The sequence below is a fragment of the Oncorhynchus masou genome, chromosome 15, assembly GCF_036934945.1.
Source record: "Oncorhynchus masou masou isolate Uvic2021 chromosome 15, UVic_Omas_1.1, whole genome shotgun sequence".
In the NCBI taxonomy this organism is placed as follows: Eukaryota; Metazoa; Chordata; class Actinopteri; order Salmoniformes; family Salmonidae; genus Oncorhynchus; species Oncorhynchus masou.
The window spans coordinates 1,236,106-1,261,272 of NC_088226.1; the positions used below are offsets into that span (position 1 = coordinate 1,236,106).

General features: G+C 44.7%; 1 protein-coding gene across 1 annotated transcript in view; it reads left to right on the forward strand.

The window, feature by feature from the left end:
• LOC135555282 (potassium channel subfamily T member 2-like) overlaps positions 1–21,639 on the forward strand; it is an 89,278-nt gene extending 67,639 nt beyond the window's left edge. Inside the window, exons 16-31 of the mRNA XM_064987605.1 lie at positions 5,901–6,009; positions 6,829–6,981; positions 7,353–7,609; positions 8,503–8,532; positions 8,596–8,784; positions 8,978–9,096; positions 9,241–9,413; positions 13,083–13,154; positions 13,829–13,963; positions 14,118–14,229; positions 15,934–16,035; positions 16,157–16,240; positions 19,203–19,337; positions 19,520–19,865; positions 20,083–20,167; positions 20,430–21,639. Of these exons, the coding sequence (XP_064843677.1) occupies positions 5,901–6,009; positions 6,829–6,981; positions 7,353–7,609; positions 8,503–8,532; positions 8,596–8,784; positions 8,978–9,096; positions 9,241–9,413; positions 13,083–13,154; positions 13,829–13,963; positions 14,118–14,229; positions 15,934–16,035; positions 16,157–16,240; positions 19,203–19,337; positions 19,520–19,865; positions 20,083–20,167; positions 20,430–20,547 (2,219 nt within the window). The 3' untranslated portion in view covers positions 20,548–21,639. The remainder of the gene's footprint in view (positions 1–5,900; positions 6,010–6,828; positions 6,982–7,352; positions 7,610–8,502; positions 8,533–8,595; positions 8,785–8,977; positions 9,097–9,240; positions 9,414–13,082; positions 13,155–13,828; positions 13,964–14,117; positions 14,230–15,933; positions 16,036–16,156; positions 16,241–19,202; positions 19,338–19,519; positions 19,866–20,082; positions 20,168–20,429) is intronic.
• Positions 21,640–25,167: the final 3,528 nt, after the last annotated feature.

The following is a 25,167-nucleotide window of genomic DNA, read 5'->3' on the forward strand; positions in this document are numbered from 1 at the left end:
AAACTGAAGGGGTAAAACAACCCAGAATATAAACTGAAGGGGTAAAAACAACCCAGAATGTAAACTGAAGGGGTAAAAACAACCCTGAATATAAACTGAACGGGTAAGAACAACCCTGAATCTAAACTGAAGGGGTAAAAACAACCCTGAATATAAACTGAAGGGGTAAAAACAACCCAGAATATAAACTGAAAGGGTAAGAACAACCCTGAATCTAAACTGAAGGGGTAAAAACAACCCAGAATATAAACTCAACGGGTAAAAACAGCACTGAATATAAACTGAAGGGGTAAGAACAACCCAGAATATAAACTGAAGGTGTAAAAACAACCCAGAATGTCAACTGAAGGTGTAAGAACAACCCCGAATATAAACTGAAGTGGTAAGAACAACCCTGAATATAAACTGAAGGGGTAAATACAACCCCGAATATGAACTGAAGGGGTAAGAACAACCCCAAATATAAACTGAAGGGGTAAAAACAACCCAGAATATAAACTGAAGGGGTAAAAACAACCCAGAATGTCAACTGAAGGTGTAAGAACAACCCGAATATAAACTGAAGGGGTAAGAATTACCCCGAATATAAACTGAAGGGGTAAGAACAACCCTGAATATAAACTTAAGGGGTAAAAACAACCCAGAATATAAACTGAAGGGGTAAAAACAACCCAGAATGTAAACTGAAGATGTAAAAACAATCCAGAAGGTAAACTGAAGGTGTAAGAACAACCCCGAATATAAACTGAAGGTAAGAACAACCCCGAATATGAACTGAAGGGGTAAGAACAACCCCGAATATAAACTGAAGGGGTAAAAACAACCCAGAATATAAACTGAAGGGGTAAAAACAACCCAGAATGTAAACTGAAGGTGTAAGAACAACCCCGAATATAAACTGAAGGGGTAAGAACAACCCCGAATATAAACTGAAGGGGTAAGAACAACCCCGAATATAAACTGAAGGTGTAAAAACAACCCAGAATGTAAACTGAAGGGGTAAAAACAACCCAGAATGTAAGCTGAAAGGGTAAAAACAACCCAGAATATAAACTGAAGTGGTAAAAACAACCCAGAATGTAAACTGAAGGTGTAAAAACAACCCAGAATGTAAACTGAAGGTGTAATAACAACCCAGAATGTAAACTGAAGGTGCAAAAACAACCCAGAATATAAACTGAAGGTGCAAAAACAACCCAGGATGTAAACTGAAGGGGTAAAACAACCCAGAATGTAAACTGAAGGGGTAAAAACAACCCAGAATGTAAACTGAAGGTGTAAGAACAACCCTGAATATAAACGGAAGGGGTAAGAACAACCCCGAATATAAACTGAAGGGGTAAGAACAACCCCCGAATATAAACTGAAGGGGTAAAAACAACCCAGAATATAAACTGAAGGGGTAAAAACAACCCAGAATGTAAACTGAAGGGGTAAAAACAACCCAGAATGTAAGCTGAAAGGGTAAAAACAACCCAGAATATAAACTGAAGGGGTAAAAACAACCCAGAATGTAAACTGAAGGTGTAAAAACAACCCAGAATGTAAACTGAAGGTGTAATAACAAACCAGAATGTAAACTGAAGGTGCAAAAACAACCCAGAATATAAACTGAAGGTGCAAAAACAACCCAGGATGTAAACTGAAGGGGTAAAACAACCCAGAATGTAAACTGAAGGGGTAAAAACAACCCAGAATATAAACTGAAGGGGTAAGAACAACCCAGAATGTAAACTGAAGATGTAAAAACAACCCAGAATGTAACCTGAAGGTGTAAAAACAACCCATAATGTAAACTGAAGGTGCACAAACCACCCAGGATGTAAACTGAAGGGGTAAAACAACCCAGAATGTAAACTGAAGGGGTAAAACAACCCAGAATGTAAACTGAAGGTGTAAAAACAACCCAGAATATAAACTGAAGGGGTAAAAACAACCCATAATGTAAACTGAAGGGGTAAAAACAACCCATAATGTAAACTGAAGGGGTAAAAACAACCCAGAATGTAAACTGAAGGGGTAAAAACAACTCAGAATATAAACTGAAGGGGTAAAAACAACCCATAATGTAAACTGAATATGTAAAAACAACCCAGAATGTAAACTGAATGTGTAAAAACAACCCAGAATGTAAACTGAAGGTGCAAAAACAACCCAGGATGTAAACTGAAGGGGTAAAACAACCCAGAATGTAAACTGAAGGTGTAAAAACAACCCAAAATATAATCTGAAGGTGTAAAAACAACCCAAAATATAAACTGAAAGTGTAAAAACAACCCAGAATGTAAACTGAAGGGGTAAGAACAACCCCGAATATAAACTGATGGGGTAAAAACAACCCCGAATATAAACTGAAGGGGTAAAAACAACCCCGAATATAAACTGAAGGGGTAAGAACAACCCCGAATATAAACTGAAGGGGTAAAAACAACGCAGAATGTAAACTGAAGGGGTAAAAAGAGACAATGCCCTAAGGAGGAGAACAGAAAATAATCTGACATGACAGGAGTTGACTGTCTATTTGACAAATGTATATCTCTGCTAATTGCATCATGTTGAGTTGTCAAGAAAGTGCCATTGAGTTAATAATAGATTAAATCATAGTGTAAATTCACCTGATGCAGCCTACTTGAGGGAGGGAGCATCTGGGTAAATGATGTTGAGATTAATCAAGATGTTTTAATTCCATCAGATTTAATTAGTGTTCTGCATAAACCACAGCGTTTACACTTAGCTAATAGGCCAGACTTCATCTCAGCCTCTGACTGAGATATCAATTACCACAGCCTTTGGGATGCACCTGCACTAATAAGGTGGCTTTGATCAGGCAGACAAAGAAATTCACTCACTCTTGCACACAGGTACAGCAGAGGAGACAGAGCATGTTTGACCCACTACCTACCTGTGAAGACAACATCCACTAGACCACCTTTACTCCACACACACAAATGCATACAAAGCTCTCCCTCGCCCTCCATTTGGCAAATCTGATCATAATTCTATCCTCCTGATTCCTGCTTACAAGCAAAAACTAAAGCAGGAAGTACCAGTGACTCGCTCAATACGGAAGTAGTCAGATGAAGCAGATGCTACGCTACAGGACTGTTTTGCTAGCACAGACTGGAATATGTAGCGGGATTCATCCAATGGCATCGAGGAGTATACCACCTCACCTCAGGCGTTCGACTCTGTCAATCACCATATTCTTATCGCCAGACTCAGTAGCCTCGGTTTTTCTAATGACTGCCTTGCCTGGTTCACCAACTACTTTGCAGACAGAGTTCAGTGTGTCAAATCGGAGGGCATGTTGTCCGGTCCTCTGGCAGTCTCTATGGGGGTGCCACAGGGTTCAATTCTCGGGCCGACTCTTTTCTCTGTATATATCAATGATGTTGCTCTTGCTGCGGGCGATTCCCTGATCCACCTCTACGCAGACGACACCATTCTGTACACTTCCGTCCCTTCCTTGGACACTGTGCTCTCTAACCTCCAAATGAGCCTCAATGCCATACAACACTCCTTCCGTGGCCTCCAACTGCTCTTAAACGCTAGTAAAACCAAATGCATGCTTTTCAACCGTTCGCTACCTGCACCCGCACGCCCATCTAGCATCACCACCCTGGATGGTTCCGACCTAGAATATGTGGATATCTATAAGTACCTAGGTGTCTGGCTAGACTGTAAACTCTCCTTCCAGACTCATATCAAACATCTCCAATCTAAAATCAAATCTAGAGTCGGCTTTCTATTCCGCAACAACGCCTCCTTCACTCACACCGCCAAATTTACCCTAGTAAAACTGACTATCCTACCGATCCTCGACTTCGGCGATGTCATCTACAAAATAGCTTCCAATACTCTACTCAGCAAACTGGATGCAGTTTATCACAGTGCCATCCGTTTTGTTACTAAAGCACCTTATACCACCCACTAAAGCACCTTTCTACTGTGTTATTGACTTGTTAATTGTTTACTCCCTGTGTAACTCTGTGTTGTCTGTTCACACTGCTATGCTTTATCTTGGCCAGGTCTCAGTTGTAAATAAGAATTTGTTCTCAATTAGCCTACCTGGTTAAATATAGGTGAAATAAAAAATAAATAAAATAAAAAAGTCATCGGGTTCATCATCCCCACAGTGACAGTAGTACGTACATATCCCAACCAGAAGCCATGGATTACAGGCAACATCCGCATCGAGCTAAAGGCTAGAGCTGCCACTTTCAAGGAGTGGGACACTAATCTGGACGCTTATAAGAAATCCCGCTATGCCCTCAGACGAACCATCAAACAAGCAAAGCGTCAATACAAAATTAAGATGGAATCCTACTACACCTGCTTTGATGCTCGTCGGATGTGACAGGGCTTGAAAACTATTACGAAATACAAAGGGAAACCGAGACACAAGCTGCCCAGTGTGGTGGGGCGGCAGGGTAGCCTAGTGGTTCGAGCGTTGGACTAGTAACCGGAAGGTTGTGAGTTCAAGCCCCCGAGCTGACAAGGTACAAATCTGTCATTCTGCCCCTGAACAGGCAGTTAACCCACTGTTCCCAGTCCGTCATTGAAAATAAGAATGTGTTCTTAACTGACTTGCCTGGTTAAATAAAGGTAAAATGAAAGAAAAGTGCCGTGAGCATGCATGAGAGCACCAGCTGTTCTAGACGACTGTGTGATAACGCTCTCGTAGCCGATGTGAGCAAGACCTTTAAACAGGTCAACATTCACAAAGCCGCAGGGCCAGACGGATTACCAGGACAAAGCCATATCTCAGACTGGCCAATAAAACAAAAAGATTAAGATGGGCAAAATGACACAGACGCTGGACAGAGATATGGCTTTTTCTTTGCAACTCTGCCTAGAAGGCCAGCATCCCGGAGTCGCCTCTTCACTGTTGACGTTGAGTATGCCATGCTGATGTTTTGCGGGTACTATTTAATGAAGCTGCCAGATGAGGACTTGTGAGGCATCTGTTTCTCAGATAGACACTCTAGACACTCTAATATACTTGTCCTCTTGCTCAGTTGTGCACTGGGACCTCACATTCCTCTTTATATTCTGGTTAGAGCAAGTTTGCACTGTTCTGTGAAGGGTGTAGTACACAGCGTTGTACGAGATCTTCAGTTTCTTGGCAATTTCTCGCACGGAATAGCCTTCATTTCTCAGAACAAAAATAGACTGATGAGTTTCAGAAGAAAGTTTCTGGCCATTTTGAGCATGTAATCGAACCCACAAACGCTGATGCTTCAGATACTCAACTAGTCTAAAGAAGGCCCGTTTTATTGCTTCTTTAATCAGAACAACAGTTTTCAGCTGTGCTAGCATAATTGCAAAAGGGTTTTCTAATGATCAATTAGGCTTTTAAAATTATAAACATGTATTACCTAACACAACATGCCATTGGAACACAGCGATGGTTGCTGATAATGGGCCTCTGTACGCCTACGTAGATATTCCATTAAAAAAATCTGCCGTTTCCAAATACAATAGTCATTTACAACATTAACAATGTTAATTGTTCAGGCAACATGCAGGAGCCTTCCAGCCCCTCAACAGGTCAGTGTGTATCACTGTCCTCCTAAACCACAGTGTATTTCTGATTTGATGCTATTTTAATGGACAAAAAAAATCATGTTCTTTCATAAACAAGGACATTTCTAAGTGACCCCCAAACTTTTGAACGGTAGTGTAGACTCGGTACCGTAATACCCTGTGTATAGCCTCGTTGTTGTTATTTTATTGTGTTACTTTTTGTTATTTTTTACTTTAGTTTATTTGGTAAATATTTTCTTCTGTAAGGTCTACACTTGTTGTGTTCGGCACATGTGACTAATAAAGTTGAATTTGATTTGATTACTGTATCCTGATTGTTACTGGTTTGTCTCCTTTGCTGCCTTTGTCTGCAGATCATGTGGTGTGTGAAGAGGAGTTTAAGTATGCCATGCTGGCCCTGAACTGTGTGTGTCCTGCTACCTCCACCCTCATCACCCTGTTGATCCACTCCTCTAGAGGACAGTGAGTACACACACACAAACCCACACACACACTCTTTTTCCAATGGGTGTGGGTGGTACCAGACAGAGGCAGTGAAGTATGTCCTTTGGCCTAACAGATGCTGAGTACATTGAGCTGTACACAGCAGATTAATCTTGGTAGATGGACTACTGACCTAAAGTAAACCCAGACCAGTCATGATCCTCTTAAACCCAGACCAGTCATGATCCTCTATCTGCTGCCCCCTCCACCCCTCTACTTTCAGAACAGCACCCCCAGAGGCCTTCAGGCAACATGCAGGAGCCTTCCAGCCCCTCAACAGGTCAGTGTGTGTCACTGTCCTCCTAAACCACGACATCTCCCTCCCCCTCCCTCCGTATCCCTGATGTGCGGTGACATTAACTCGGCCAGGCATGCTGTCCCCAGGAAACGGTCCATTTATTATTTACAGACGAGTTGTTTCTGTAATGCAGTCCTCCTCACATCACCTCCACCCACAGCCACACCCTTCCTTTCTCACCTCCTGTCTCTCAACTCATCCTTTCTAAAGGCAGACAAGGTGAACACAGCCCACGTGTGAAACTCTCTCCATGTGTAGCGTACAGCGGCGTCTATCTTGGCAGCTGTATTGCTCTGATAGTGTCTGTGTCCCTGTGTGTGTTTCATTGCTGATTGAGTTATTGATTGGTTTCTGACACTGTTGTAAAGTGTTAACACTGCAGCCTTGAGGGGAAGTGTCTTTGATGTGTGGTTGATGCTGAAAGGGAAGCTGCGTGCAACACTGTTTAAAAGGTCAACTCTGTCCCCTAATGACCAATCCATTCCCTGATCGTGTCTCAGGGAGGGCGGGGCATGCTCAGCTGACCAGTGGCAGCGCACCTACCGCCGCTGCTCGGCCAATGAGGTGCATCACATTTGTCTGGAGGAGAGCAAGTTCTTTGGGGAGTACCAGGGGAAGAGTTTCACCTTCGCCTCCTTCCACGCACACAAGAAGTGAGTCAATAAGCAGACATACACAAAGTTTACATTTGACATTTTAGTCATTTAGCAGACACTCTTAACCACACACACCCACACACACTCCCACACACCACACACCACACACATTTGACATTTTAGTAATTTAGCAGACACTCTTAACCACACACACACACACACACATTTGACATTTTAGTAATTTAGCAGACGCTATTAACCACACACACACACACACACACCCACACATTTGACATTTTAGTCATTTAGCAGACGCTATTAACCACACACACACACACCACACACATTTGACATTTTAGTCATTTAGCAGATGCTATTAACCACAAACACACACACTTCCTGTATCTGATCCTCTCCTCCTCGGTCAGGTATGGTGTGTGTCTGATCGGAGTGCGGAGGCTGGAAAATGCCAACATCCTGCTGAACCCAGGTCCCGGCCACATCATGGGCGGCTCAGACACCTGCTTCTACATCAACATTTCCAAGGAGGAGAACTCAGCTTTCGTCAGGGGCCATAGAGAGCCCACGCGGGGGGGCCCCAAGGGCAGTGACAGGGGGGTGGGGCCCCAGACCATCTACCATGGACTCACCAGACTGCCTGTCCACAGCATCATCGCCAGCATGGGTCAGTCTCACTGACTCACTGTGACACAGTTACACTCAGATCCTTTGTCCAAGTGCACTTAGCATAATGTTTCTTATTATATTGGGGCGGCAGGGTAGCCTAGTGGTTAGAGCGTTGGACTAGTGACCGGGAGGTTGCAAGTTCAAACCCCCGAGCTGACAAGGTACAAATCTGTCGTTCAGCCCCTGAACAGGCAGTTAACCCACTGTTCCTAGGCTGTCATTGAAAATAAGAATTTGTTCTTAACTGACTTGCCTGGTTAAATAAAGGTTTAAAAAAAAATACAATTCTTACTTTCCTGATCCATGTACATGGCACAGATTAGGACATGTTGATCCACAATAGGCAGATGTAAGAAGCCTAACAGTTGTATGAGGAATAAAACAGTATCTGATTGTAAGTCTCTGGTGATAATTTGTAAGTCGCTCTGGATAAATGACTTAAATGTAAATGTAAATAAGAGCATCTGCCAACTGAGTGAAATGTATCTGGCATGTAGGTTTCCTTTTGTTTTGTTTTTACAACCACACCCCCTGGTGGATAACTCTGGGACTTCTGGTTCTCAAGTTTGAAAGTGAAAATGTGCCCCAGAACAGTCACAGACACGGATGCAAACATAGCACACAGGGCAAGCACAGATCCACAATCAGTACTATTTGACTTTGTGAGAGAACAATGGTACTCCCAGTCACAGCACATTGGTACTCTCACAAATCCAAATAGTACTGATTCTGGATCTGTGCTTGCCCTGTGTGCTATGTTTGCATCTGTATCTGTGTTTGTTGTAGGGCACATTTTCCCTTTAGCATGTGCTTGTATGGATAATGCTATAACTGTTTTCTACTAAGGGTGTGGACTGGTCATAGATTGTATGTGTCTTCTGTCCCCCGTAGGCACGGTGGCCATTGACCTGCAGGACTCCAGTGACAGCAGCCCAGAGGGCCAGGGCCCGGGGGGCATGACCATGGACAGTGGGGGAGGTGGAGGTGGCAGGGCCAGCCGGACAGAGGGGGGGTTGGGGGGCGCTAACACCCTGGCCCTCCCAGCCACAGCAGACTCTGCCGAGGAGAGACGCCACAGCATTGCCCCTGTCCTGGAGCTGGTGGACGGGGTCAACTCAGCAACCTTCGACCCGCTGGGGGACCAATCAGAGGACGAGGGCGGGGACGAGGGGAAGGATGGGGGGGACGGAGACGAGAATGGCCAGTGTTGGGGTGGACGCTGCGAGTAAGTGTTTAGGAGTTGCCTGAGGTCTAATGTGTGTTTGAATTAGTTTGTTTGAATTAGTCCTGCCATGTTATGTCCTCAGACCCAGGTGTAAATGTGTTTGTGTGTTTCTGTCTGTCTTTGTGTATGTGTGTGTGTGTGTGTGTGTGTGCAGGTGGGTGAAGGGGTACCCGCTGAACTCTCCGTACATTGGCAGTTCCCCTGCCTTGTGTCACCTGCTGCAGGAAAAAATGCCCTTCTGCTGCCTGCGCCTGGACAAGGTGGGAATCAGATGACTTCTGCCGTACTTACACTCAACTAGAACCATCCTACCTCCCTACCTGACCCCTCTTCGATGATGATGATGACCTTCATGTAATCCAATGTATTTCCTGTGTCGTTCCTGTGTCATCTCCCTCCTACAGGCCTGCCACCACATCCCGTTCGAGGACGCTCGGTCGTACGGCTTTAAGAACAAGCTGATCATCGTGTCGGCGGAGAGTGCAGGAAACGGCCTGTACAACTTTATCGCGCCCCTGAGGGCTTACTACCGCCCCAAGAAAGAGCTCAACCCCATCGTGCTGCTACTGGAGAACATGTGAGTGGAAACAGACACACTGCAGGAAAACATAGAATTACATAGATATAGAACACTGTAAGTCTCTATGGCGTAACCACACTGCAGGAAACTATATAATTACATAGATATAGAACACTGTAAGTCTCTATCTCCACACTGCAGGAAACCATATAATTACATAGATATAGACCACCACACTGCAGGAAACTATAGAATTACATAGATATAGAACCACTGTAAGTCTCTATGGCGTAACCACACTGCAGGAAACTATATAGAATTAACCACATATATAATGACATAGATATAGAACACTGTAAATCTCTATGGCGTAACCACACTGCAGGAAACTATAGAATTACATAGATATAGAACACTGTAAATCTCGATGGCGTAACCACACTGCAGGAAACTATATAATTACATAGATATAGAACACTGTAAATCTCTATGGCGTAACCACACTGCAGGAAACTATATAATGACATAGATATAGAACACTGTAAGTCTCTATGGCGTAACCACACTGCAGGAAACTATATAATTACATAGATATAGAACACTGTAAATCTCTATGGCGTAACCACACTGCAGGAAACTATATAATGACATAGATATAGAACACTGTAAGTCTATGGCGTAACCACACTGCAGGAAACTATATAATGACATAGATATAGAACACTGTAAGTCTCTATGGCGTAACCACACTGCAGGAAACTATATAATGACATAGATATAGAACACTGTAAGTCTCTATGGCGTAACCACACTGCAGGAAACTATATAATGATAGATATAGAACACTGTAAGTCTCTATGGCGTAACCACACTGCAAGAAACTATATAATTACATAGATATAGAACACTGTAAGTCTCTATGGCGTAACCACACTGCAGGAAACCATAGAATGACATAGATATAGAACACTGTAAATCTCTATGGCGTAACCACACTGCAGGAAACTATATAATTACATAGATATAGAACACTGTAAATCTCTATATAATTACATAGATATAGAACACTGTAAGTCTCTACTGCAGGAAACTATATAATTACATAGATATAGAACACTGTAAATCTCTATGGCGTAACCACACTGCAGGAAACTATATAATTACATAGATATAGAACACTGTAAATCTCTATGGCGTAACCACACTGCAGGAAACTATATAATGACATAGATATAGAACACTGTAAGTCTCTATGGCGTAACCACACTGCAGGAAACTATATAATGACATAGATATAGAACACTGTAAGTCTCTATGGCGTAACCACACTGCAGGAAACTATAGAATTACATAGATATAGAACACTGTAAGTCTCTATGGCGTAACCACACTGCAGGAAACTATATAATTACATAGATATAGAACACTGTAAATCTCTATGGCGTAACCACACTGCGGGAAACTATATAATGACATAGATATAGAACACTGTAAATCTCTATGGCGTAACCACACTGCAGGAAACTATATAATGACATAGATATAGAACACTGTAAGTCTCTATGGCGTAACCACACTGCAGGAAACTATATAATGACATAGATATAGAACACTGTAAATCTCTATGGCGTCACCACACTGCGGGTGGAGCATAGAGAGACTTGTCCTGGAGAGGCCCTCTTTAAACACACTGTCAGGGAAGAAGGGATGGTCTCATTTTAAGAGTTCCATTAACAGAATTTATTGTATGAAAATGTCTGTTTCAAGAGTTTATGGGCACTCTGCAGTGCACTGTGCACATAATATGAAATATTACTGTGGTTTGTCCTGGTGCAAAACCCCAATATGGGCATATTAAAGTGTAATCCAATAAAAGGAGAGTAAAAAGCTGAGTCATGGCTGTGTAGCGCTTTGCTCTCCCACTGTTCTCTGCACACAGCAGCCAGGACTTTATATTTCAAATCTAAATCAAAAATCAAATCGCATTTTATTTGTAACGGGTGAAATGCTTACTTACTACAAGCCCTTAGCCAACAATGCAGTTCAAGAAATAGAGTTAAGAAACTGTTGACTAAATAAACTAAAGTAAAACATTTAATACAAAGTAACACAATAAAATAACAATAACGAGGCTATATACAGGGGGTACAGGTTAGTCGAGGTAATTTGTACATGTAGGTAGGGGTGAAGTGACTATACATAGATAATAGAATCTATGACTTGTGTGGCTGGAGTCTTTGACAATTTTTTGGGCCTTACTCTGACACCACCGAGTATATAGGTCCTGGATGGCAGGAAGCTTGGCCCCAGTGATGTACTGGGCCATTCGCACTACCCTCTGTAGCACCTTACGGTCAGATGCCGAGCAGTTGACATACCAGGCGGTGATGCAACCGGTCAGGATGCTCTCGATGGTGCAGCTGTAGAACCTTTTGAGGATATGGGGACACATGCCAAGACTTTTCAGTCTCCTGAGGGGGAAAAGGTGTTGTTGTGCCTCTTCACGACCGTCTTGGTATGTCTGGACCATGATAGTTCGTTGGTGATGTGGACACCAAGGAAATTGAAACTCTCGACCCGCTCCACTACAGCCCCGTCGATGTTAAAGGGGGCGTGTTTGGCCCTCCTTTTCCTGTAGTCCACTGTCGTCAGCTCATTTGTTTTGCTCACGTTGAGGTAGAGGTTGTTGTCCTGTCACCACACTGCCAGGTTTCTGACCTCCTCCCTATTGGCTGTCTCATCGTTGTCGGCAACTGCTCGGCCTCTGACCGCAATGCACTACAGAGGGTAGTGCGTACAGCCCGGTACATCAATGGGGCCAAGCTTCCTGCCATCCAGGACCTCTATACCAGGCGGTGTCAGAGGAAGGCCCTAAAAATTGCTAAAGACTCCAGCCACACAAGTCATAGACTGTTCTCTCTGCTACAGCACGGCAAGCGGTACCGAAGCGCCAAGTTTAGGTCCAAAAGGTTACTTAACAGCAGCTTCTACCCCCAAACCATAAGACTGCTGAACAATTCATCAAATGGCCACCCCGACTATTTCCATTGACACCCCCCTCCCACCTCCCTTTGTTTTTACGCTGCTGCTACTCTCAATTATTTATCTTAACACAGTCACTTTACCTCTACCTACATGTACTAATTATCTGAATTCCATTGACTAACCTGTGTCCCCACACATTGACTCTGTACCGGTACCCCCTGTAAACAGCCTTGTTACTGTTATTTTATTGTTGCTCTTTTATTATTTTGTACTTCAGTTAATTTAGTAAATTCTTTCTAACACTTATGTTTCTTCAAACTGCATTGTTGGTTAAGGGCTTGTAAGTCAGCATTGCACTGTAAGGTCCAGCCACCCAAGTCATAGACTGTTCTCTCTGCTACCGCACGGCAAGTGGTACCGGAAGTCGAGGTCCAAGTCTAGGTCCCTGTTGTATTCTGTGAATGTGACAAATAACATTTGATTCGATTTGATTGGGGGTTCTCTAGTAGCCTGTTTCCCAGATCTGTTTGTGCTGTCTTGCCAACTCCTATGGTGATTGACACATGACAATAATAAGAGATAATGAGAGTTACAGGAGTTGGCAAGACAACACAAACGGATCTGGGACTCATGCTACTTCTCTATCTCTACCACTGCAGGGAGCCTGTTTATTTGTTGTGGTAGGTGTAGTTTGTGCTGTATGGGTCTCCTGGTAATCCATATGTGTTGTGATTGATTCAGACCCGAGCCAGACTTCCTGGAGGCTATCTGCTGGTTCCCCATGGTGTTCTACACAGTGGGCTCCATTGACAAGTAAGAGAATCCTCCTCAGTACCCTGGTGGCATCATCTGCTTTTCACTCCTACTCTACCTCTTTTCCTCTACTGCTAATTCATACTGGAGCAGCTACACCCCCCGAAGCTTGGATTGACTTTGTTCTGTACTGTATATCACATCAGTTTGTCTATCCTGCTCACTGCTATTTCTCTGTATATGGACAATGTCAGTTCTGTTCCAATCTTTCTGTCTTTCTGACATAAATTCTATAATCCCAAGCCCCTTTCCCCCTCCCTCTCTCTTTCCCCCTCCCTCTCTCTTTCCCCCTCCCTCTCTCTTTCTCCCTCCCTCTCTCTTTCTCCCTCCCTCTCTCTTTCTCCCTCCCTCTCTCTTTCTCCCTCCCTCTCTCTTTCCCCCTCCCTCTCTCTTTCCCCCTCCCTCTCTCTTTCTCCCTCCCTCTCTCTTTCTCCCTCCCTCTCTCTTTCTCCCTCCCTCTCTCTTTCTCCCTCCCTCTCTCTTTCTCCCTCCCTCTCTCTTTCCCCCTCCCTCTCTCTTTCTCCCTCCCTCTCTCTTTCTCCCTCCCTCTCTCTTTCTCCCTCCCTCTCTCTTTCTCTCTCCCTCTCTCTTCCCCCCTCCCTCTCTCTTTCCCCCTCCTTCTCTCTTTCTCCCTCCCTCTCTCTTTCTCCCTCCCCCTCTCTTTCTCCTTCTAGCCTGGACAGTCTGCTGCGTTGTGGGGTGACGTTTGCTGACACCATGGTGGTGGTTGACAAGGAGAGCTCCATGATCGCTGAGGAGGACTACATGGCCGACGCCAAGACCATAGTCAACGTCCAGACCCTCTTTAGGTGGGCTGCTCAGCCATACACAATCATTATACAACCATCACACCATACCATCCTGCACAATTCAACAGTTCTTGGTGTGCATTCATAGATATCTGAATATCAGCAAGCACTATGTCTAAGAATTTGATTGTGTCTTCTTTCTCTGTCCTCCCAGACTGTTCCCAGCCCTCAGCATCATCACTGAGCTCACCCACCCAGCCAACATGCGCTTCATGCAGTTCAAAGTCAAAGACCATTACTCCCTGGCTCTCTCCAAGCTGGAGAAGGTAACATTGTATTATGGTACTCTCTGTGGTGAGTCGGACCATCCTAGTCAGATCATCTAATGATGTGGGAATGGCAAAAGGAAGTGGTACTCCATTACTGTAATGCTTTTCCATTTCCCTGTCCCTCTTTCTTCCTGTCCCTCTTTCTTCCTGTCTCTCTCACTTCCTGTCTCTCTCTCCTTGTCTCTCTTTCTCTCCCTGTCTCTCTCTTCCTGTCTCATTCTCTCTCTCTCTCTCTCTCATTCTCTCTCTCTCTCTTTCTCTCTCTCTCTCTCTCTCTCTCTCTCTCTCTCTCTCTCTCTCTCTCCCCTTGTCTCTATTTCTCTCCCTGTTTCTCCTTCTCTTCCTGTCTCTCTCTTCCTGTCTCTGTCTCTCCCTGTCAATTCAATTCAATTTTAATTTAAGGGCTTTATTGGCATGGGAAACATATGTTAACATTGCCAAAGCAAGTAAAGTAGATAATAAACAAATGCAAAATATACAATTCCAAAGGAATAAAGACATTTCAAATAATTTCAAGTCATATTATGTCTATATACAGTGTTGTAATAATGTGCAAATAGTTAAAGTACAAAAGGGAAAATAAATAAACATAAATATGGGTTGTATTTATAATGGTGTTTGTTCTTCACTAGTTGCCCTTTTCTTGTGGCAACGGGTCACAAATATTGCTCTGTAATGACACACTGTGTTATTTCACCCAGTAGATATGGAAGTTTATCAAAATTGGGTTTGTTTTGGAATTATTTGTGGATCTGTATAATCTGAAGGAAATATGGTCATACATTTGGCAGAAGGTTATGAAGTGCAGCTCATTTTCCTCCTCATTTTGTGGCAGTGTGAACATAGCCTGTCTTCTCTTGAGAACCATGTCTCCCTACAGCGGTCTTTCTCAATAGCAAGGCTATGCTAGTCTGTACATAGTCAAAGCTTTCCTTAAGTTTGGGTCAGTCAGAATGGTCAGGTATTCTGCCACTGTGTACTCTCTGTTTAGAGCCAAATAGCATTCTAGTTTGCTCTAATTTTTTTTTGTTCATTCTTTCCAATGTGTCAAGTAATTATCTTTTTGTTTTCTCATGATTTGGTTGGGTCTAATTGTATTGCTGTCCTGGGACTATGTGGGGTCTGTATGTGTTTGTGAACAGAGTCTTCTCTAAGTTAATCTCTCTGTAGGTGGTGACTTTGTTGTGGATGGTTTGGGAATCGCTTCCTTTTAGGTGGTTGTACAATTGAATGGCTCTTTTCTCTCTCTCTCCCTGTCTGTCTCTCTCCCTGTCTCTCACTCTCCCCTGTCTCTGTCTTTCTCTCTCCCTGTCACCCTCTCCCTGTCTTTCTCTCTCCCTGTTTCTCTCTCCCTATCTCTCTACCTGTCTGTCTCTCTCCCTGTCTTTCTCTCTCCCTGTCTTTCTCTCTCCCTGTCTGTCTATCTCCCTGTCTCTCACTCTCCCTGTCTCTCACTCTCCCTGTCTCTGTCTCTCTCTCTCCCTGTTTCTCTCTCCCTCTCCCTGTCTTTCTCTCTCCGTCTCTCTCTCTCCCTGTCACCCTCTCCCTGTCTTTCTCTCACCCTGTCACCCCCTCCCTGTCTTTCTCTCCCTGTCTCTCTCTCCCTATCTCTCTCCCTCTCCCTTTCACCCTCTCCCTGTCTGTCTCTCTCCGTCTCTCTCTCTCCCTATTTTCTTATTCCTGTGTATGGTGATCTGATAGAAAGAGAGAGAGAGAGGCTCCAACCTGGTCTTCATGTTTCGTCTACCCTTCGCTGCTGGGAAGGTGTTCAGTGTCAGCATGCTGGATACTCTACTGTATCAGGTTTGTCTAAACTCTCACCCCAGCACAGCAACGCTCCATATTTCAAAACTCAGTCTACAATATTTGTATTGCCCCTTTTTTACTCAATGACCCTCTGTTGTTTGTTGTGTGTTCCCACCAGTCCTTTGTGAAGGACTACATGATTTCCATCACCAGACTGTTGCTGGGACTAGACTCCATGCCTGGCTCAGGCTTCCTCTGTGCTGTGAGTAACTCATCTGCTCATGTCCTCGTTAGTTATCATCAGAAAGCTATGAAATGTGATGAGCAACAATATAATGTACAGTATACAGCCCTGCTTAGATTTTACTAAGGTTGAAGGGACATTAGTGTAGATGCCTGGTACTGAGGTTGAAGGGACATTAGTGTAGCTGCCTGGTACTAAGGTTGAAGGGACATTAGTGTAGCTGCCTGGTACTGAGGTTGAAGGGACATTAGTGTAGATGCCTGGTACTGAGGTTGAAGGGACATTAGTGTAGCTGCCTGGTACTGAGGTTGAAGGGACATTAGTGTAGCTGCCTGGTACTGAGGTTGAAGGGACATTAATGTAGCTGCCTGGTACTGAGGTTGAAGGGACATTAATGTGTGAGGTTGAAGGGACATTAATGTAGCTGCCTGGTACTGAGGTTGAAGGGACATTAGTGCTGCTGGTACTGAGGTTGAAGGGACATTAATGTAGCTGCCTGGTACTGAGGTTGAAGGGACTGCCTGGTACTGAGGTTGAAGGGACATTAGTGTAGCTGCCTGGTACTGCCTGGTACTGAGGTTGAAGGGACATTAGTGCCTGGTACTGAGGTTGAAGGGACATTAATGTAGCTGCCTGGTACTGAGGTTGAAGGGACATTAGTGTAGCTGCCTTAGGTAGGGACACTGAGGTTGAAGGGACATTAATGTAGATGCCTGGTACTGAGGTTGAAGGGACATTAGTGTAGATGCCTGGTACTGGGTTGAAGGGACATTAGTGTAGCTGCCTGGTACTGAGGTTGAAGGGACATTAGTGTAGCTGCCTGGTACTGAGGTTGAAGGGACATTAGTGTAGCTGCTTGGTGTTTAGGTGGAAGGGACATTAGTGTAGCTGCCTGGTACTGAGGTTGAAGGGATGTTAGTGTAGATGCCTGGTACTGAGGTTGAAGGGACATTAATGTAGCTGCCTGGTACTGAGGTTGAAGGGACATTAGTGTAGCTGCCTGGTACTGAGGTTGAAGGGACATTAGTGTAGCTGCCTGGTACTGAGGTTGAAGGGACATTAATGTAGATGCCTGGTACTGAGGTTGAAGGGACATTAGTGTAGATGCCTGGTACTGAGGTTGAAGGGACATTAGTGTAGATGCCTGGTACTGAGGTTGAAGGGACATTAATGTAGATGCTGCCATTAGGTACTGACTGGTTGAAGGGACATTAGTGTAGCCTTAGTGTAGATGCCTTACTGAGGTTGAAGGGACATTAGTGTAGCTGCCTGGAGGTTGAAGGGACATGAATGGTTGACTGAGGAAGGGACATTAATGTAGCTGCCTGGTACTGAGGTTGAAGGGACATTAATGTAGCTGCCTGGTACTGAGGTTGAAGGGACATTAGTGTAGCTGCCTGGTACTGAGGTTGAAGGGACATTAATGTAGCTGCCTGGAACTGAGCTGCCTGGTACTGAGGTTGAAGGGACATTAGTGTAGCTGCCTGGAACTGAGGTTGAAGGGACATTAATGTAGCTGCCTGGTACTGAGGTTGAAGGGACATTAGTGTAGCTGCCTGGTACTGAGGTTGAAGGGATGTTAGTGTAGCTGCCTGGTACTGAGGTTGAAGGGACATTAGTGTAGCTGCCTGGTACTGAGGTTGAAGGGATGTTAGTGTAGCTGCCTGGTACTGAGGTTGAAGGGACATTAGTGTAGCTGCCTGGTACTGAGGTTGAAGGGACATTAATGTAGCTGCCTGGTACTGAGGTTGAAGGGACATTAGTGTAGCTGCCTGGTACTGAGGTTGAAGGGACATTAGTGTAGCTACTGAGGTGAAGGGACATTAATGTAGCTGCCTGGTACTGAGGTTGAAGGGACATTAGTGTAGCTGCCTGGTACTGAGGTTGAAGGGACATTAGTGTAGGCCTGGTACTGAGGTTGAAGGGACATTAGTGTAGCTGCCTGGTACTGACATTAGTGTTGAAGGGACATGTTAGTGTAGATGCCTGGTACTGAGGTTGAAGGGACATTAGTGTAGATGCCTGGTACTGAGGTTGAAGGGACATTAGTGTAGATGCCTGGTACTGAGGTTGAAGGGACATTAATGTAGCTGCCTGGTACTGAGGTTGAAGGGACATTAGTGTAGCTGCCTGGTACTGAGGTTGAAGGGACATTAATGTAGCTGCCTGGTACTGAGGTTGAAGGGACATTAGTGTAGCTGCCTGGTACTGAGGTTGAAGGGACATTAATGTAGCTGCCTGGTACTGAGGTTGAAGGGACATTAGTGTAGCTGCCTGGTACTGAGGTTGAAGGGATGTTAGTGTAGCTGCCTGGTACTGAGGTTGAAGGGACATTAGGTTGAAGGGATGTAGCTGCCTGGTACTGAGGTTGAAGGGACTGAGGTTAGTGTAGCTGCCTGGTACTGAGGTTGAAGGGACATTAGTGTAGCTGCCTGGTACTGAGGTTGAAGGGACATTAGTGTAGATGCCTGGTACTGAGGTTGAAGGGACATTAGTGTAGATGCCTGGTACTGAGGTTGAAGGGATGTTAGTGTAGATGCCTGGTACTGAGGTTGAAGGGACATTAATGTAGCTGCCTGGTACTGAGGTTGAAGGGACATTAGTGTAGCTGCCTGGTACTGAGGTTGAAGGGACATTAGTGTAGCTGCCTGGTACTGAGGTTGAAGGGACATTAGTGTAGCTGCCTGGAACTGAGGTTGAAGGGACATTAATGTAGCTGCCTGGTACTGAGGTTGAAGGGACATTAGTGTAGCTGCCTGGTACTGAGGTTGAAGGGACATTAATGTAGCTGCCTGGTACTGAGGTTGAAGGGACATTAGTGTAGCTGCCTGGTACTGAGGTTGAAGGGACGTTAGTGTAGCTGCCTGGTACTGAGGTTGAAGGGATGTTAGTGTAGTTGCCTGGTACTGAGGTTGAAGGGGTATTAATGGAGCTGCCTGGAAATGAGGATGATGAAGGTGGGGTGTTTGGGGTCTCATAGATGAAGATCACTGAGGAGGACCTGTGGATCCGCACCTATGGTCGACTCTACCAGAAACTGTGCTCCTCCACTGGTGACATCCCCATCGGCATCTACCGCACTGAAGCCCAAAAGTTACCAGTCTCTGAGGTACCTGTCTGGACAGAAAGATCATCATTTACAGGAGTCAATGACACCAAGCTGTACATCATCATGTTGTTTTAGTGATAAAACATCAACACCCAGAATAAAAACTCAACTCACTCAATAACAACACACAATAGAAACAGCTGCTGCTTGATATTGGTCTGAGCTGTGTGTGTGTGTCTCTCTCTCAGTCCCAGGTGTCCATCACAGTGGAGGACTACGAGGACACCAGAGAGCCCAGAGAGCCCCTGCTGTCCCGGAGGGGTCCCCACCGCAACTCCACCTCTTCCGAGCCCCCCTCCACTTCCTCCCACTCCTCGGACCACCCCCTCCTCCGGCGGAAGAGCATGCAGTGGGCCAGAAGGCTAAGCAGGAAGGGGGGTCGGGGGCCCAGCGGGTCGAAGGGGGTCACAGGAAGTGCTGCGGAGAGGATCAGCCAGCAGAGACTGACCCTGTTCAGACGCTCTGAGAGACAGGAGCTCAACTCTCTGGTCCGCACACGCATGAAACACCTGGGCCTCTCAGCCACAGGATTCAGTGAGTACTGTTAGATATGTTCTGTGGGGTGGATGTGTGGTCATGTAGCACTGCACTGTGTCTGCCTAATGGAATAGAACCGTTTTTTCATAGCTTTGTGTTTTCCTCCACTATTTTTTCGTCAACATTACTAAGGAACAACTTAATTGGTATCATTTGAGTTCCTGTGACATGTCATGTTTACTTCCTGTCTTGTGGTGTGTACTTCCTGTGTCAGATGGGATGACGGACCAGGGCAACAGGTTGTCTTACATCCTCATCAACCCCTCTCCTGACACCAGGCTGGAGCTGCACGATGTGGTGTGAGTACACAATATCCTGATGGCTCAGTCAAATCACACATCATCAGAAGGCAAATTCACACAATTTCACTCAATATACTGGTCCAACTTAAATGAAGTCTTGCACATTCACTCAGGAAGAAATCACTAAAGTTAAGTGGGCAACCCTTCATAACAAAAGCCTGCAGGTATAATGGTTTATAACTTGTTATAAGAACGTATAAGCATTTGTTAAATGTATTATTCATCTAAGTGTGTCTTGGTGTGTGTGTCCCATGTCCAGGTACTTGATCAGACCAGACCCTCTGTCTCTGTTGCCTAACCAGGGGGGCACTAGGAAGGTCAGCAACAGCTGCTCCGAGGGCCACAGGTTCCACACACAGAACAGCACCCATTTGTGAGCATAGACAACAGAACTCAGCAGCATAGGGGGAGTGGAGAGAGAAACGAGAGAGAGACAGAGAGAAATGAGAGAGAGACAGAGCGAGGGAGAGAAAGAGAGAGAGAGACAGAAAGAGGGGGGGGATATACTATAGGGAAGGACACGTGTTCCACATCTACTCTGAACAGACAGTCACAGCTGTCACGTTGTTTTGTATTCAGAAACTCTCAAATGGACCTTTTCTACGAGCTGGTTTGTTTCATTTATGCACCGTTTCATTTTTGAAGTGGAGAGCTGGGGACACAGAAGTGCATTCAATGACCTTGTATTTGTATTTATGTATGTGCATGTACTGTGTGTATGTTATGAGCCAGACACTGACATTTATATCTGGACAGCCAAAGGAACTCATTTCCAAATGACTGTTATTTTTCTGTCTCTATGTGGTTGTGTGTGTCGAGGTGATTGCAGCCGAGCCAACAGTATGCTGATCTGGGGTTTCATGAATATTTTCTGTACCTTTTTATCTGATCGTACTGTTACTTTAACTCTCCGTCAGTTCCCATGTTCCTCTTTTAGCTCAGCAGCAGAGGAAGCCAAAGAGCAGTGATCACCTGTCAATTTCCACAATTAGAGAGCTAGCAGGCATACACTAATGCTGGATAATCTACAACACCATTTACTGTCTTCAGAAAGAAAGGGAAAAGCTTTGAAGGAGTGACCCAGTCGATGAGTATCTCTTGAACAAAGCTAATATTCGTTTACTGATTCATGTAACTTTATGGATAGTTCTAAGTGGCCAAGGCCAGCTTTTCTGTCTCTGTTAATTAGTTAGTTAGTTATTGAGTCAGTGTTTACCCTTCCCCACGTCTCCTCAACCAGCTCACTATTCTATTATTGTCATGCATGTTGGAGAGTCATGCATGTGGAGACCAAGGTCTTGAAAGCCGTGTGAATCTTTGTCTGAAACCCAGCAGAGGTTTATCAGAGATGGTGGCGCCACCGTGTGGTGAGAATGCTGTTCAGCATCCCTGCACTAGAAGTGCCCTCATTCAGTGCTGTTTCAACAGATATGGAAATATGTATATATTAAAGTTGCTATACATCTACACTTTCAATGGCTCAGTTTGATTTCCAATTCATTTTCAAAGCTGTCATTATACTCTCACACTGTAGCCAGGCTTGGCTGCCGTGCATCTTGTTCCCCCAGTTATGGCTTGCTGTGATCATATGTTTGTATTGGTGCCAGTGTATCTTGTTCCCCCAGTTATGGCTTGCTGTGATCATATGTTTGTATTGGTGCCAGTGTATCTTGTTCCCCCAGTTATGGCTTGCTGCGATCATATGTTTGTATTGGTGCCAGTGTATCTTGTTCCCCTAGTTATGGCTTGCTGTGATCATATGTTTGTATTGTTGCCAGACTGCTCTGAAGGCTATGCATATCAATAGAGGTGTTTTCCTACCCTTATGAATCCCCTAATGGTCTGAATGCAGTCTCCGATAACGTGGGAACATTGTCTTTACATTTGAACCGTGCTGTAACGCTGAACTTCAGTTATACAGTTTTATAAAACATACAGAACATATACAGTGGGGAGAACAAGTATTTGATAACACTGTTTTTTTTGCAGGTTTCCTACTTACAAAGCATGTAGAGGTCTGTAATTTTTTATCATTTTTATCAATCGCATCTCTGCATGTCTGGCAGACATATCAGTGTGGATGACGGATCACCACCTCAAGCTGAACCTCGGCAAGACGGAGCTGCTCTTCCTCCCGGGGAAGGACTGCCCGTTCCATGATCTCGCCATCACGGTTGACAACTCCATTGTGTCCTCCTCCCAGAGCGCTAAGAACCTTGGCGTGATCCTGGACAACACCCTGTCGTTCTCAACCAACATCATGGCGGTGGCCCGTTCCTGTAGGTTCATGCTCTACAACATCCGCAGAGTACGACCCTGCCTCACACAGGAAGCGGCGCAGGTCCTAATCCAGGCACTTGTCATCTCCCGTCTGGATTACTGCAACTCGCTGTTGGCTGGGCTCCCTGCCTGTGCCATTAAACCCCTACAACTCATCCAGAACGCCGCAGCCCGTCTGGTGTTCAACCTTCCCAAGTTCTCTCACGTCACCCCGCTCCTCCGCTCTCTCCACTGGCTTCCAGTTGAAGCTCGCATCCGCTACAAGACCATGGTGCTTGCCTACGGAGCTGTGAGGGGAATGGCACCGCAGTACCTCCAGGCTCTGATCAGGCCCTACACCCAAACAAGGGCACTGCGTTCATCCACCTCTGGCCTGCTCGCCTCCCTACCACTGAGGAAGTACAGTTCCCGCTCAGCCCAGTCAAAACTGTTCGCTGCTCTGGCCCCCCAATGCTGGAACAAACTCCCTCACGACGCCAGGACAGTGGAGTCAATCACCACCTTCCGGAGACACCTGAAACCCCACCTCTTCAAGGAATACCTAGGATAGGATAAGTAATCCTTCTCACCCCCCTTAAATGATTTAGATGCACTATTGTAAAGTGGCTGTTCCACTGGATGTCAGAAGGTGAATTCACCAATTTGTAAGTCGCTCTGGATAAGAGCGTCTGCTAAATGACTTAAATGTAAATGTAATCATAGGTACACTTCAACTGTGAGAGACGGAATCTAAAACAAAAATCCAGAAAATCACATTGTATGATTTTTAAGTAATGAATTTGCATTTGTTTGCATGACATACGTATTTGATACATCAGAAAAGCAGAACTTAATATTTGGAATATAAACCTTTGTTTGCAATTACAGAGATCATATGTTTCCTGTAGTTCTTGACCAGGTCTGCACACACTGCAGCAGGGATTTTGGCCAACTCCTCCATACAGTGCCTTGCGAAAGTATTCGGCCCCCTTGAACTTTGCGACCTTTTGCCACATTTCAGGCTTCAAACATAAAGATATAAAACTGTATTTTTTTGTGAAGAATCAACAACAAGTGGGACACAATCATGAAGTGGAACGACATTTATTGGATATTTCAAACTTTTTTAACAAATCAAAAACTGAAAAATTGGGCGTGCAAAATTATTCAGCCCCCTTAAGTTAATACTTTGTAGCGCCACCTTTTGCTGCGATTACAGCTGTAAGTCGCTTGGGGTATGTCTCTATCAGTTTTGCACATCGAGAGACTGAAATTTTTTCCCATTCCTCCTTGCAAAACAGCTCGAGCTCAGTGAGGTTGGATGGAGAGCATTTGTGAACAGCAGTTTTCAGTTCTTTCCACAGATTCTCGATTGGATTCAGGTCTGGACTTTGACTTGGCCATTCTCACACCTGGATATGTTTATTTTTGAACCATTCCATTGTAGATTTTGCTTTATGTTCTGGATCATTGTCTTGTCCCAGTCTCAGGTCTTTTGCAGACTCCATCAGGTTTTCTTCCAGAATGGTCCTGTATTTGGCTCCATCCATCTTCCCATCAATTTTAACCATCTTCCATGTCCCTGCTGAAGAAAAGCAGGCCCAAACCATGATGCTGCCACCACCATGTTTGACAGTGGGGATGGTGTGTTCAGGGTGATGAGCTGTGTTGCTTTTACGCCAAACATAACGTTTTGCATTGTTGCCAAAAAGTTCAATTTTGGTTTCATCTGACCAGAGCACCTTCTTCCACATGTTTGGTGTGTCTCCCAGGTGGCTTGTGGCAAACTTTAAATGACACTTTTTATGGATATGTTTAAGAAATGGCTTTCTTCTTGCCACTCTTCCATAAAGGCCAGATTTGTGCAATATACGACTGATTGTTGTCCTATGGACAGAGTCTCCCACCTCAGCTGTAGATCTCTGCAGTTCATCCAGAGTGATCATGGGCCTCTTGGCTGCATCTCTGATCAGTCTTCTCCTTGTATGAGCTGAAAGTTTAGAGGGAAGGCCAGGTCTTGGTAGATTTGCAGTGGTCTGATACTCCTTCCATTTCAATATTATTGCTTGCACAGTGCTCCTTGGGATGTTTAAAGCTTGGGAAATCTTTTTGTATCCAAATCTGGCTTTAAACTTCTTCACAACAGTATCTCGGACCTGCCTGGTGTGTTCCTTGTTCTTTATGATGCTCTCTGCGCTTTTAACGGACCTCTGAGACTATCACAGTGCAGGTGCATTTATACAGAGAATTGATTACACACAGGTGGATTGTATTTATCATCATTAGTCATTTAGGTCAACATTGGATCATTCAGAGATCCTCACTGAACTTCTGGAGAGAGTTTGCTGCACTGAAAGTAAAGGGGCTGAATAATTTTGCACGCCCAATTTTTCAGTTTTTGATTTGTTAAAAAAGTATCCAATAAAGAAATATCCAATAAATGTCGTTCCACTTCATGATTGTGTCCCACTTGTTGTTGATTCTTCACAAAAAAATACAGTTTTATATCTTTATGTTTGAAGCCTGAAATGTGGCAAAAGGTCGCAAAGTTCAAGGGGGCAGAATACTTTCGCAAGGCACTGTACAGACCTTCTCCAGATCCTTCAGGTTTCGGGGCTGTCGCTGGGCAATACAGACTTTGAGCTCCTTCCAAAGATTTTCTATTGGGTTCAGGTCTGGAGACTGGCTAGGCCACTCCAGGACCTTGAGATGCTTCTTACAGAGCCACTCTTTAGTTG